This window comes from Pipistrellus kuhlii, unplaced genomic scaffold (genome assembly GCF_014108245.1).
Source record: "Pipistrellus kuhlii isolate mPipKuh1 unplaced genomic scaffold, mPipKuh1.p scaffold_m20_p_28, whole genome shotgun sequence".
Taxonomy (NCBI): domain Eukaryota; kingdom Metazoa; phylum Chordata; class Mammalia; order Chiroptera; family Vespertilionidae; genus Pipistrellus; species Pipistrellus kuhlii.
In genome coordinates, this window is record NW_023425527.1 from 4975299 (window position 1) to 4990054 (window position 14756).

The 14756-nt window shown below is 40.5% G+C and overlaps 1 protein-coding gene across 3 annotated transcripts in view; it reads right to left on the bottom strand.

Moving 5' to 3' along the window:
- The window catches only part of MYO1D (myosin ID), a 255527-nt gene that overhangs the window by 151095 nt on the left and 89676 nt on the right, over positions 1 to 14756 (bottom strand). For all 3 annotated transcript variants that reach the window (XR_004990770.2, XM_036454229.2, XM_036454231.2), the window contains exons 5-10: positions 14258 to 14311; positions 12929 to 13024; positions 10137 to 10253; positions 8200 to 8403; positions 4910 to 5055; positions 3697 to 3811 (exon numbers count right to left, since the gene is read on the bottom strand). Coding sequence is in view for 2 of the 3 variants with exons in the window: in XM_036454229.2 (XP_036310122.1) it covers positions 3697 to 3811; positions 4910 to 5055; positions 8200 to 8403; positions 10137 to 10253; positions 12929 to 13024; positions 14258 to 14311 (732 nt within the window). In the remaining variant the exon portion in view is untranslated. The remainder of the gene's footprint in view (positions 1 to 3696; positions 3812 to 4909; positions 5056 to 8199; positions 8404 to 10136; positions 10254 to 12928; positions 13025 to 14257; positions 14312 to 14756) is intronic.

Below are 14756 nucleotides of genomic sequence, written 5' to 3' on the forward strand. Positions count from 1 at the left end.
TTTATTGATTTAAAACAGGAAGAAAGAGGGAGAGAGAGAAACATAATGATGAGAAAGAATTATTGACTGGCTGCCTCCTGCACGCCCCACACAGGGGACTGAGCCCATAACATGGGCATGTGACCTGAATGGGACCTCCTGGTTCATGGGTTGATGCTCAACCACTGAGCCACGCTGGCTGGGCTGTCTGCTGACATTCGTAATCATTATGGCTAGAGAGTGTTACGGGCTTCCAGGGGGAAGAGGCCAGGGATACTGCTAAATAAAAACCCTACAGTGCCCAGGACAGGCTCACGGCAAAGAGGGGTCTGGTCCAAATGTCAGTAGTACCACGATGGAGAAGTCCTGGCCTAAATCTTTACCTTTCTTGTGGCATTTATTATATTTCTAGTTAGGGAGGAAAGCTATTTCCATCATTTGGAAAACTATCCTTAAAATACTAAAAAAGCAAGAACTCAATTAATAGCTGAAATTTCAGAGTTTTAGGTTGGGGGAGTTAGAGACTAAGTCTTTTGTCCCAGGGACAAAGAAGTAAGTAAGTTCCCTACAATTCTAATGATATAAACCAAAAGTGACTCATCTTTGCTGAAGAGTCCAGTGACTGTTAGCTTGTAAGTTTCATGCTGCTTAAAGCAGTGGTTTCCAAACCGCATCTCCAGGTTCCTTAGGGCAGTGTTTTTCAACCTTTTTTGGGCAAAGGCACACTTGTTTCATGAAAAAAATCACGAGGCACACCACCATTAGAAAATGTTAAAAAATTTAACTCTGTGCCTATACTGACTATATATAAAGTAATTCTCTTGAATAGGAATCAAATAAACACAAAGAAAGTATTTTATAATTACTTTATTATGAAATATTAAGTAAACAAAATAGTGAAAAATTATAAAATTCTTGTCTTGTCTGCACCTACGGCACACCAGGCAACATCTCGCAGCACACTAGTGTGCCGTGGAACAGCGGTTGAAAAACGCTGCCTTAGGGGACTCAGGGGCACACAGAGATGTGATGGGCAGGCTCGGGGCTCCCCAGTCCCATTCCAAGCTAAGAAGCTTTGTGCTGAGAGTCAAGTTTTCAACAGGGAAACATGACCTGCAAACTACGGCCCCAAAGGCTTTTAAAATGGAATCACTTAGACAACCAGACATGTGTGCCTCCCAGTGAGAGTTCACACACCATTGGTAGGAAAACACTGGTCCTGACCCTGGTCGAGATTCTAGATCTAACAACTAAGGACGTTAAAAAAAACAGAGAATCACAGTCAATGACAGCTCAGGAATCTGATTCAAAAAATCCAGATTTTTCGGGGAAACACAACAAAGGACCCATAATCTTCAACAAAAGATTACAAGGGAAAAAGGAGACGAGAGAGAAAGAGAGAGAGAGAGAGAGAGAGAGAGAGAGAGAGAGAGAGAGAGAGGGAGAGACAGACAGACACTGGGTGAAGAAAATCTATAGATATGTAACAGAACTATAAGCCAACCACAGTTTAGGAGCCTTATTTGGATCCAAATTCAAACAGACTGTAAAAACAAAAAATAACTCTAAGACAATTGAGAAAAATGTGAAATCTGAACACTGCCTGAATATGTGGTACTAAGGACTTACTTTGAATATTTTAGGTGTGACAATGGTATTGAGCTTATGGTTTTTAGAGAAACACACTGAAATATTTACAGATGAAATAAATCATATCACAGTCTGAGACTTGCTTCAAAATAATCTGGGGGTGGGTGGATACAGTCCACTGATGACTCTTAAAGCTGGGTGATGCATACATTAAGTTTATTATATTATTATCTCTGCTTTTAGATTATATTTTTGAAACTTCTGGAAAAAAAAAACCAAAAAGAAAGAAAGAATCACTATGTTCAGAAGTCTGGGGTTCTTAAAGGAAATACTTGTCCAGAATAATGATTCTCACCTAGGGGGAGCTGGCATAGGGTCAGGCTTCTGTTCCCTTGAGGTCACATATTTCTTTGTTTATTTTGCTACGAATTTTTGTGTATTCAGTGCTTTTGCTCCTTTTTCAGTAGTTTGAAGTCGCTTCCTGCAATTGTTGACTTTTCTCTTTATCAACCATGTCAGTGGAATTTGATACTCTGATGATTAAAGGATATTTTTGACCAGTATCTCTGAATTACATCTGAATAGCAAGTTTTATGATTCAATTTGCTATAAAAACCTAAGCCTCAGTTATAATTGGGTGCTGTACAACAAATTCATTCTAAGAATGCTGCACATAAACTTTATTGAGTTACATCTGAATTGTGTCGTAAGAGTTCACTCCTTAAATCAAAATTGTAGATAATCCTATTATAAAGTAATAGCACACTTTTATTTATTTGAAATGGGCAAAATTTATACTGATATACTTGGAGAAAAATTTTAAGGCATTCTAATGTTTAACAAATGCAAGGCAAAGAGGCATTTTGAGGCAGGAAAGCTAGCATTGCTTCCTTTTTCTGAATGAGAGGGAGAGGGACAGTGAGAAGGTAAAAAGGGATATAAAAGTAATTAAAATATGGTCTTTCGAATAGCGTTTTCACTGCTATCATGTTGAATATCACAAAATCAATACTGACTTTATTTTTATTGTCTTTACTCTTTAAAAAAAAAATATTCCATTGAGTTTTTTACAAAGCGGAAGAGAGAGGGAGAGAGAGTTAGGAACATCGATGAGAGAGAAACATTGATCAGCTGCCTCCTGCACACCCCCTACTGGGGATGTGCCCACAACCAAGGTACATGCCCTTGTTCAGAATCAAACCTGGTACTCTTGAGTCTGCAGACTGACGCTCTATCCACTGAGCCAAACCAGTTAGGGCTGTCTTTACTCTTTGACAAGAGGATAAACACATTTTTTTTAAAAACAGAAACTCAGGGAAGCTCCAATGGTTTTGCATGACTCAAATCTCTTCTTAAAATTGTTTAAAACAAAAATTTAAAAGAAAAATTACTAGGTCTCATTTCCATCATGAGCAGGGGCTCTGTTATGCTTTTTAGCTGTGATCTCTGGATTTGCACCCAAGACCAGGCTTGCACTCTGGTGACATATTACTAGGTTAGTGTGATTCTGACAAATATTACAGTTCTCAAAAAGCCATGAAAAGACAGATGAGAGTGGAAATGTGACATGCAGGAAAGAAACGGAAAGAAACGGAATGGAAGTGTTTCAAGCAAGGATTTCAGAGAATAGGAATAACATCCACTGAGAACAATACAATGCCATATAGCTAACAATGCAGAGAAGGAGAGGGGAAAAAAGGAGTAACAGGAGAAAAAGAAAAAGAGGAAGAAGCAGCTAAATATAGAAGCAAAGTTCAGCCATTTTAAGGCAAAAGTTGCTGCTCTGAATAACTTATAAATGATGCTGAACTCTTAACAGACATATGTGAACCAGAACCCATGGGGAGGGTGGGTACAGTCCATTGATTACTGTAAAGTGGATGTTAAAGTTAATGAATAAAACTCAGCATTTTCTGGGCACCAACAAGGGAGTCTTTTAAATTAGGAAAACCCCATCTACCTACCCTGAAAACAAAATGTATTTACACGCCCCCAAATGAAAGGCTAAAATGTTGTTGATTCACATACCCCAGGCAGATTTAAAAAAATAACATTTTAAAAAATGGTAAGATTTGGCATTATAATCACGTGTGACTCCTGAGACACTGTCCCCAGAGGTGCACTCACGTGCTTCCAGGGGATCCCTTCTCGCTGGTACTCCTCTTGTTCCTGCTTCAGAACCAGCTGAATAAATAGCTGCTGCAGCTTCTCATTGCAGTAATTGATGCAGAATTGCTCAAAACTGCAAGAAAGGAATACATTATGTTTAAACAAATAAATAATAAACAGCAGGCCCGAGCTCATTTGGTTCAGTGGATAGAGCATTGGCCTGCAGACTGAAGGGTCTCAGGTTCGATTCCGGTGAAGGGCACATGCCTGGATTGCAGGCTCAATTCCCAGTGGGGAGTATGCAGGAAGCAGCCAATCAATGATTCTCTCTCATCATTGATGTTTCTATCTCTCTTATCCTTTTTCTCTGAAATAAAAATATTTGAAAAAAGAAAAAAAGTAAACAGCAGGTGGTTTTTTTTTTTTTATAATCCTCATCTGAACATATTTTTTAATATATATATAATATATATATTTTATGCATCCCAGTGGCATTTTTTTATTTTTATTTTTTATTTTATTGATTTTGTACAGAGAGGAAGGGAGAGAGATAGAGAGTTAGAAACATCAATGAGAGAGAGTCATCAATCAGCTGCCTCTTGCACACCTCCTACTGGGGATATGCCCGCAACCAAGGTACATGCCCTTGACTGGAATCGAACCCGGGACCCTTCAGTCCCCAAGCCGACGCTCTATCCATTGAACCAAACCGGTCCCAGAGATTTTTTAAATATATATTTTTATTGATTTCAGAGAGAGGAAGGGAGAGGGAGAGAAAAGTAGAAACATCAATGATGAGAGATAATCATTATTCGGCTGCCTCCTGCACGACCCCAACTGGGAAATGAGCCCACAACCCAGGCATGTGCCCTGAAGGTAAATTGAAACATCACTTCATGGTTCATAGGTCGATGCTCAACCACGGAGCCACACCAGATGGGCCTGAAGATATTTTTCCATTGATTTTTTTAGAGGGGAGGTGGGAAGGAGGGGGAGAAGGAAAAGGAAGAGTGGGAGAGAGAGAGAGACATCAATGTGAAGAACACATAGACTGGTTGGCTCTCATATCAACCTCGATTGAGACTAGGGGTAGAACCTACAATCTAGGTATGTGCCCTTGACTGGGAATCGAACCCGAGTCCCTTAGGTGCACAGGCTGACCCTCCAATCACTTACCCACACCGGATAGGTCAAAAGTAAACAATAGATTGTAAGTATTTAATCGGTTTACCTGTTATTGTCGAAGATTTCAAAGCCATAGATATCCAATACACCAATAACAGTGTTTTTCCCATGTACTGTGGTGTCATAGTTCTTGACCTCAATAATATCATTGATGCGAGTCACAATCCAACAGAAAAGGCGCTCATATATTGCCTGTGAGGAAAACAACATCATAAATTCTTGCTGGTTTGGGATTGAGTCTCTGTTTCAGTTTGTGATATGTTATAAATTCCTCTCCTCCTCCTCCTTAATGTTTAGCATAGCTGTTACTACCCAAAGCAGAACAATACAAAATGCAGAATATCTGATTAAAAAAACACAAAAAACAATGCAATGGATGCAAAACAAAACGGTTTGAATTTTTAAGATTTTCAGGTACTATGCTTATATTCCAAAACATTCCCCAGGTACATTTCCATACCCAGCCATTTCAATAATCTGCCTACTCCCCCAGGTAAGTCACTCCCTTGCTTTTTTTGAATTCAGAAATTGGGAAAGCAACAAGTTAATAACTCCGTTCTGCTTATGCTCTGTAAATTTGAAAAATGCAACTATTAATTTATAATGCTAAATAAAGACCTGGGCTAATGGCCACAGTTTGACATTCCCTGAGAATCAAACACATATCCAATATACAAGGATATACATGCACAGTCATACATGGACATAGGCACCACACATGAACATGGAGCCACACCCTGGTACAAACATGCTCTGCAATGGCACATCCTTAGAAAGCCTTTCACTAACAACTCCCTCCAGCCACCTCTCTCTCTATGGTCCACATCTATACACACTGCACCACTCATCACCCTCCTTCTCTCTTTAACCCACTCCGGCCTTCACTTAGCTCCCATGACTCCAACAAAATGGCTCATCAAAGACCCTGAGCATCCCCAGAGAGACCTTTTCTTGTCCCATTAGAAGGTCATCTCATTCAGGTACTCAGCACTCCTCACCTGAGTGCCCATTCTTCTGGAAAACTCCTCCTCCCCGGGACTCAGGATGCCACACTTCCCTAATTTTCTGTTATTTCACTGGCTGCTGCTTCTTGGACACCTTTGGTGGGTCCTCCTCTACCTGACCTATGAAGGTGGACATTCCTCCTAGCCCTCTTCTCTTACTCTCTAACACCTTTCCAAGTGGTTTCACCCAAAATTAAACAGCAATGATACAATACTACTCCCAAATGCTATCCCAACGCAGACTTCTCCTCTGAGCTCCAGATTCCTGTGTGTGACCTGACACCACCATCTCCCCCCCAAACTGTTCCTACCCTACTACTTTTAACCATGAATAAAAGGCCAGAGAAACTTAGGAATTTGTTTATTCAGTCAAACAAATAGTTGCTGAGGACTTGCTATGCACAGTTTGTTGACGATTCGGTGCTAAGCAAATATAAGCATGGTCTTCTCCAAGGAGTTTAAGGAGCAAGGTTAAGGGAAAACCTCACACCCACACCCACACCCACACACACACTCATTCTAAAGGACAGGTGTATGGGATCCGAGGAGAACGGAGTCTGTTCAGTGTTCAGAGAGGCCAGGTGAGGCTTCCCTGAGAAAGCGGGCTGAGGTCAGGATGAGTAAGAGTTACCAGGGGAGAGGGGAGAGAAGAACAATCAGGGCAGAGGAAACAGCACGTGCAGGGCCCTGTGGCCGAAGGAGAAAGGGGTGAAGTCAATCTGAAAGGCCTTAGAGGAGGCTAATGCGTGGGAGTGAGGAATGGAGGCTGGAACTGTGGTGTGAAACGAAATGAGGCAGGAGAGGTAGGCTGGAGCCAGACCACGTTAAGGAATTCCCTTGATGTCATCATTCTCCAGACAAACAGCTCCTGTGAATTTTATTTTCCAATACAGTTGGTCTCAACTCACCCTCTTCTCCCCACTGCCACTGGCACCTCCCTAATGCAGGCTGTTGCTGTCTCTCTCCTAGATTATTGAAACGTCCCCTTAACTGGTCTCTTTGCTACCATTCTTGTCTTTCCCTCCTCCCTTGCCTCACATAAGATTCTCCATACTGAGGCCAGAATGATCATTTTAAAAATTCCAATTTGACGTCTTGTCCCACCTTCAAATCCTCCACTGCACTGAGATGCATTCAAATTCTTCCCAACACTAAAAACCACACCTGAGACTTACACAAATAAAAAAAATGGAACAGAAAGCCATCTCACCAACCAGCAAAGTGGAAAAGCAAGTGTTAGACTTGAAAAAAATTCAATGTTTGCCATGCAGAAAACAGACCAAGGGTTAAAGTGACCAGCTTTTAACAAACTGACGATAAAAAGGGAACAGCCCCAAAGAAGCATGCACAAAGCATAGAGCCAGGAAATGCTCAGAGCAGATTTAAATACCTTCTACGACAAGATGCTCAGATAACCTAGTAATGAAAATTAATCAAGAATGAGCTATAACTATGAACCCATAAAAATCAGTAAATTTAACATTTAACATCAATGTGTACTTTGGTTTAGCAAGCTCATTCCTGGGCGTCCAACTGAAATAAAAGCACGTGTGTGCGTGTGTGTGTGTGTGTGTGTGTGTGTGTGTGTGTGTGTGTGTATAGAGAGAGATGTACGGGGCCAATTGCAGCATCGTTTGCAGTGGTAATGAAGGAAACAAGGTGAATGACTTAGGAGGAAGATGGCTAATATAATACATTGTGGAACGATCACCGCAGACTGGAACACAGACAGACAGACAGAATGGAGCAGAAGCCATCCGTGGACTTGAAGGGCCTTCCAGGAAGCACTATTGAGTAAGAGAAGCAAAACGGGAGCATGAGAGGGGCCCATCTGAGCGAGGGACCTGCAAAGCAAGTGCCCTTGGCTTGCCAGTCGGTTGGTCAGCTTTGCTTTCCTCGGATCATTTCCGAGCAGAGATGCTCACAGTCAGGGGTGTTATGGAGGCTGTGATGGCCAAAAAGTATCACAACTAAAGTCTCTAAAAGCCTGAAGCTACTTTCAAGGGATCTCTGAACACATCCTCACAGAAATTCACTAAAACTGCACCTGAGCCTGGTGGGCATAGCTCAGTGATTGAGCATAGAGCCGTGAACCAGGAGGTCACGGTTCAATTCCGGCCAGGGCTCGTGCCTGGGCTGTGGGCTCCATCCCCAGTAGGGGGTGTGCAGGAGGCAGGCAATCAATATTCTCTCTCATCATTGATGTTTCTCTCTCCCTCCCTCATCCTTCCTCTCTGAAATCAATAAAAGTGTATTTTAAAAAGTAAATAAAATAAAATAAAATAAAACTGAGACCCACACCAGGCCCAGGGAACATGAGCTGAAATCCCACCTTTGCGAAGGCGTCCCTGCCGTAGCACGCCTCCTGCTCCGTGTGCTGCTTGTCGATGACGTCACGCCCTGTGGCCACAGTCCGGTAAAGAAGGGCTTTCTCAACCATGTCAGTCTTGGTGGAGAGCAATTCTGCTATGATGGATACGACCTTGCCATTTTCGATGAGAGGCGTGTCACCATCCACTACAAATTTTAAATTTCCCTATACCAGGAGTGGAGAAACGAGACACACCGTTGCCATGAGATTCTGAAACAGTACGTCAGGAATACATTTATATAATGCAAAGTGACTTTGTAGCACATATTCTCCTAAATATATTACATATAAATATCTAGCGCTTCATCCATTTTTTCCCCCCTTCTCTTCTCAGACACTGGTCTCTTTTAATATTCAGTATATGTTCTTGATGGGTAGTTGTCTTATATTTTGATGTAGTCAAATCTATGAATCTTTTTCCTTATGAATCTTTCTTGGGTGTCATACTCAAACCATCTGTACTCCAAAGATTTAATAAATATTCAATATTTTCTTCCAATAGCTGAACAATTTTTTCTATACACTTATGCTTTTAATCCACCTAGAATTTGTCTATATGTGGGGTAAAGTAAGAGTCTAACCTTGTTTTTTTCTTATAGTTTGTTAGTTGCTCCAATACTACTTATTGAATAGTTTAGCTTTTTGTCATGATTTGGAATGTTACCTCTATTATATATTAAATCCTCCCCAAGTTGTTGAGTCTATTTATATTCCATTCATTCAATAAATACTAACCAGCAACCAAGTGTCCAGCACATCAGCTAATCTGTTGATTTTGCAACAAGTTTTAAAGTTTTGTAGCTTTTATTATCATTTAAAATCTGATAAAAATTACTCATGTTTCCTCTCCTCCCTTCCCCCTTCTCTACTCTTCTTCTTTAATGCATTTTTATTTGCTCCTCCTACTTGTTTACTGTTCCAGGTGAATTCTAAAACCATTATGGCAACTTCAAAACAAAACTTCTATTTGGATTTTGAAGGATACTGTTATATTTATAAACTAGTTCAAGGAATGAGGCAATTTATCACATTAAAGTCTCACAGTCAGAAACATTTAAGTAAGATATCATTTATATTGCTACATAATATTTTTTATATAGGTCCTGATTCATTTAGAGTTAAATCTTGTGATGGCAAAGTGAAAGGTAATTTGTATTCCATATTTGTATTGATGCTGTCATTCATTTATTCATTGTAAGGTTGTATGTTCATTATGTTTTAAACATGTCCAAATATACAGGGGTGGGCAAAAGTTGGTGATAGTGGTTTGCATGGAAAAAGACATACAGGCTATGATTATTACAACAGCTATATTAACTCAAAAGATTGTCACAATGCAACCGGGAACCTACTTTGCCTACCCCTGCATAGACGGATAATGAAAGAAATCTGACTTGGGGTTCTTTCCTTCCCCTGGGTTTGGTGTGGGGTTGTGGAAAACAAGTGGACCATAATGTGGCCAGCGTGGTCCATGGTGCTGGCGGCCGTGAACTCTGAAACCCAGTCATGCTGCCCCTGTTGGGCTTATCCCCCAACCTGCAATATGAGACCATCAAAACTCCGGGCCTAGTAATCTATGACTCCAATGTTTCCAATGCTGTTAGGAATTTATTCTGTCCAAAAGCTTTTAGTCACATCATTGCTGAATTCCTTCATTCTTGAAATGAACCACTTCAAAGTCAGACATACCAATGAGATAATTAGGTCAAGCCACAGTCTCAAAACCTACTGTGGCTTGGAAAATATTATAATATGGTGGAGAGAACTCTTGATGGAATAATTTCTTCAAAAAACATTACTTCTGAAATCTATAGCGGGGTGTGAAAACCCAAACTCTTCTGAAAGAGCATCCTACCTCCACAGGGAGGTGACAGAATCTGAGAGACGTCCCTACTCACCAAGTGAAGAATAGTAGCCAAAATTTTATACACGGTCTGAATCTCCTCAGGTTTGAAGCCAATTACTTTCATGGCATCAGCTACCACTTTGAATTCGGCGGCGTCATTGATAGAAGACTAGGAATAAAAATGGAAAAGTTAAGTCATAGGCATTTCACATGAGCGTGAAAACAATCATGAGACTAAATTCAAGTGCAGTCAAGGTCTCGATGCTTCTTTCGTAAGTCACCGAGAATGCAGAGAAAATAAAACAGAGTTCCAGGGTAGAAACGTACTGCAGCACAAACCACGCCCACTTGTGAGAGAGAGCTGCGGTCACTCCTGGACCCTCCAGGGAGGGAGCAAGTCCTGAGCTGACTCAGTGAAGGTGACTGATGCTCTGGGACGAAGGAAGGAAACAGCAGGGGATGTGAGCTCCAGAGGGAAACCCTGGCTGGGGGAGCCTCCAAAACACACACATGCCTGGCATCATCTCCCGTGGCCTCTTGTCCCTCACTCGGGCTTGCAGAGGCTGGAAACAGTACTCCCTCTCCTGTACGGCCAGGCTTTCTATTTCACAGGTGAGGAAGAGAAGACCCTCAACGCAAAGCAACCTGCCTCAATCATTCAGTGAAGCTAGCAGTAACAGTCTGGGCCTATAATTTCACCTTTTCACAGGCATTCAGTGCAGGTGATCTTCTAACTGGTTCAGGGGGTTTGCTATAGAGGAAATGTTTGTGTCCCCACAGAATTCAATCCTAACCCCAAAGGTGATGACTTTAGGGGGTACGGCCTTTGGGAAGTGATGAGATCGTGAGGGTGGAGCCCTCACGATGGGGTTAGTGCCCTTTTATCAAAGAGGCACAGACATTCATTGTCCTTCCTGCCCTGCGAGAAGGCACTATCAATAAACCAGGAAGAGGGCCTTCACCAGACACTGAATCAGCAGGCACCTTGATCTTGGACTTCCCCTCCTGTGAGAAATAAACATCTGTTGTGTATTTGTAAGCCAACCAGCTTAGGGTATTTTTGTTGTAGCAGCTGACTGGACTAAGCCTTGAGAAGCTGTAGCCATCAGGTTAGGAACGTAAGTGTATTAACAGAAATTCACAAGGAAGCAATGCCAACTGCCTATCTTTGAAGTTCTCCCAAAGCAGCGGCTGGCAGGCCCAGCTAGCCCTTTTCCTGGCAAGTTTCTCAACTGCTGAGAAAGGAGTCTTCCAGTGTCTGGGACACAAACACGTAAGATCCTCCACCTACCTGTTCTTTGACCTTGGGCAAGATACCTCACCTCACTGAGTCTCAATTTCCTCATGGGTAAAATGGGCATAACAACACATTTCTTACAGAACTGAATGAGAATTTAACACATAAAAAGCACTGGACAAGTATCAGAGGTTACACATAAACTGTGATCGATAATTATTTCGGGATGGTAGGCCTTAGCATATTTTTGTTTCCTTCAGATTAATCTTTTTTGAGTAGAGGCTATGTTTTTATTAGAGAGGAAGAAATAAAGAGGAAGAATGGAGAACTTTGATGAAAAGGGAACCTAAACTAAATTTAGCTTAGAGAGAAGGTTAAATGTTCATTTAATTCTTGCTTTCTTGGGGGAAGAGAGGGGTGGGGAACTGGTTGGGGGAGGCTCTGTATGACCTGGCCAAAAGTAATTTGATCCATAAAACAATTTGATAAAAAGGAATGTTTCTTAAGTGTTGATTGCATCTTTAGCACCTCTGGCCTATCTCAGAAGCTGAAGTGTTATCTTCTAATGTTTTGTTTGCTTTTAATTAATTTCTGGCCAAATACCCCGTTCTCTGATAAATGTAAAAGTTAAAAAAAAAATCATGCAACTTAAATGTCAAACGATGGAAAATTGCAAAACCCTAAATACAATTTATTTCTATGCACGGCAATAAAAATACAAGTAAACTAATGATGCAGGTTTCATCAGCTTAAGATGAATAATAAACATTTTAAATAAAAAGAACACCTCCCACATCTTAGATCCTTGCCTTTTATAAATTCTTTTATTTTTCCTCCAATACATTTTTAATTATAGAAGACATTTAAAATATGGAAAAGCAGAACACAAATATCTTCAATCCAGAATAAACAAAATGTTGACCTATTTCTCTATATGTCATATTTTAGTTATTTGTAAATAGTACTTTCCCTCAAAAAAAAAATCAGGATAATACTGTGACTACTGTTTCATATTCTACCATCAACAAACTATAATTATTAGGGTTAGCTGAAAAATGACCAGTGGAAAACCAACAAAATAAAAGCAGAGAGTATCTGCATTTCGTGCAAGGACTCACATGCGAGGGAGGGGGCAAAAAAAGGTGTCAAAGCTAAGCGGAAATGCTGCAAGGGTCACAAAACTACTGCTAGGCTACATCAATAGCTGAAAACAGTGAATGGAGAACTTTGATAGTCACTTCAACCAAAAAGCTCTTAAATTTTCTCTTAACAACTTGCCTTTGGCCAAATCACATGGTATTTTCTTTTGAGGTGGATTTTCCTAATCATTTTAACATTTTTATAGTGTCAAAATAAAAGAAGGGGATTAAAAATTAAAAGAAACCACAGATCACAAGAGAGAAACTTCCTGTCAGATGGTGATAAGTAATGGGTTATTAGACAAAGTTGTTGAGTCAATCATGAATTGCCTCTCTGCCCATGAGGATTTTAATAAGGAAAGAGTCGTTCATTTGCCTAAAGGCAGCAGGCTGGACTAGATAATTATTTAAGGTCCCCTCCTATTCTCTGATTCTGTACCTGAACAATCTCAGAGAGGAAACGCTCACCTTTAACTGAGCTCCCACATGGATATAGTTGTAGGATGAAAGGGATTTCTGGAGATGCAGAGAGCGGAGCATCTGTTCGGAACCTCCTTGGAGTAGCTGAAAAATAACATAAAGTAAATGAGCCAAACACATACTATATCAAATATTCCAGATGCTCTGACCATGGCAATCAAGCTTTTATTCATTTTCTGGGCTTCATTTACTGAGGTCCTCCTGTTTCTGGCTTTGAAGTTTTCTTTTGTTTCTTTTTTCTTTTTTTTTCTTTTTTACCTACTAAAGGTAAACGGCTTCAGTAGTTATCAGTCATGGAGAATGTTATACGATCATGAAGAAAATAACTTTAAAAGTCTTAGGGCTTTCACAACAAAACTGGCATAAGAGGTTTTTCCTATAGTCATTTGTAAAACAGGAGCCCAGGATCTATGCTGGTTACTTGCTTAGCAGCCTCAATACCCAGACAGGTTGGAGCTGTGTTTGAGAATTCAGAAAAAATCAATATTGCCGTGGAAGTAAGAGGTACCAGAGTCATAGGCTGAATCACAATGAAAAAACCCCAGCTTTTCCTCATGCATCTCTGGGTCTCAGGCAAGGAGGACAATTGGATAACTGAAAGTTTACACGTGGAAATCAATCTTAGTGATTTATAATTTTATTTTATAAAAATCCACGATAGTATTGTTTAATTTGGTCACCCAGCTTATTTATAAGCACTGGTTTATATTACAATAGGCTCTAAAAAAATATAATAATGTATCAGACTCGTTTTTTTCAGTAGAAAGTCTTGCCAACAGGAGAGCTAGTGTAAAAGATTCTGTCTTAGGCATTAAGAGCATTCCCAAAAGAGGTATTCATAGTTTTTTTGTTTTGTTTCTCCCCCCTAAGCAATCACAGCTTTGATGGAATAAAGACAATAATTCTCTTGAATCTAAATTCATTTTTTAAGTACTCATATCACTTTATAGTCTCCCAGAGCAAAATAAACTGAGTTTGTGCTCCTACCTCTAAGTTCCCAAATTGAACAGCTTCAATTTAAAATAAAACAAAATTAATTTAACACATTCAGGATGTCCCATTTCAAAATGCTTTTACATATCACTTAACTGTTAGCTACACTGCAAAGAAATGCAGGTGCTGCTCAACCAAGGCAGTCATCTGGCTGGTTACCCACCTGGCAGCTCTTTGTCACGCTAATCAAATCTCTGGGGAAGCACATGGGGCAGGATGTGTGCATGCGTGTGCTGTGTCATGGGCCAATGGAGGCACAGGACAGGGGAGAACCCCAACATACACTGAGCAAATGATCCATTATCTGCACCACAAATTACTAACCTGATAGAAAGAATGAAAGCTCCTTTCTCCTGGCTGTTGCACAATCACTCGAGACTAGGAAACAAACACAATAAAATGGTTAATTTGAGAATGTGCCCCTAAAACCAAACAGGAGCCACCCCCTCTGGGAGTCCTGTATCAACCGTGTGTGTAAATGTCCTGAGGACCCCATGGGCGGTACCCATCGAACGAGGTCTCCTTTGTGGGGTTTTCTGTGCAATTTTTTGTTAATTCTTTTTACTGCTTGAAACAAAGTTCTTGACCCTAAAGATGATTTTTTTTTTTTTAAGGGAGGAAAAATGGGAAGTAGAGAGAATAGGAAGGAGCAATTAGGGATGAATAGTCTCAATATTCCTTTCTGCAGAGCAATGCCTTATATTATATAATAGAATCAGTTGAGTAAGAACAGTCTACAGTAGGGGTGTCGAACTCAATCAGAGAAGGGGCCAAAATCTAAAATCCAGCCTAAATCGCGGGCCGAATGGTTTACTGAACAGTC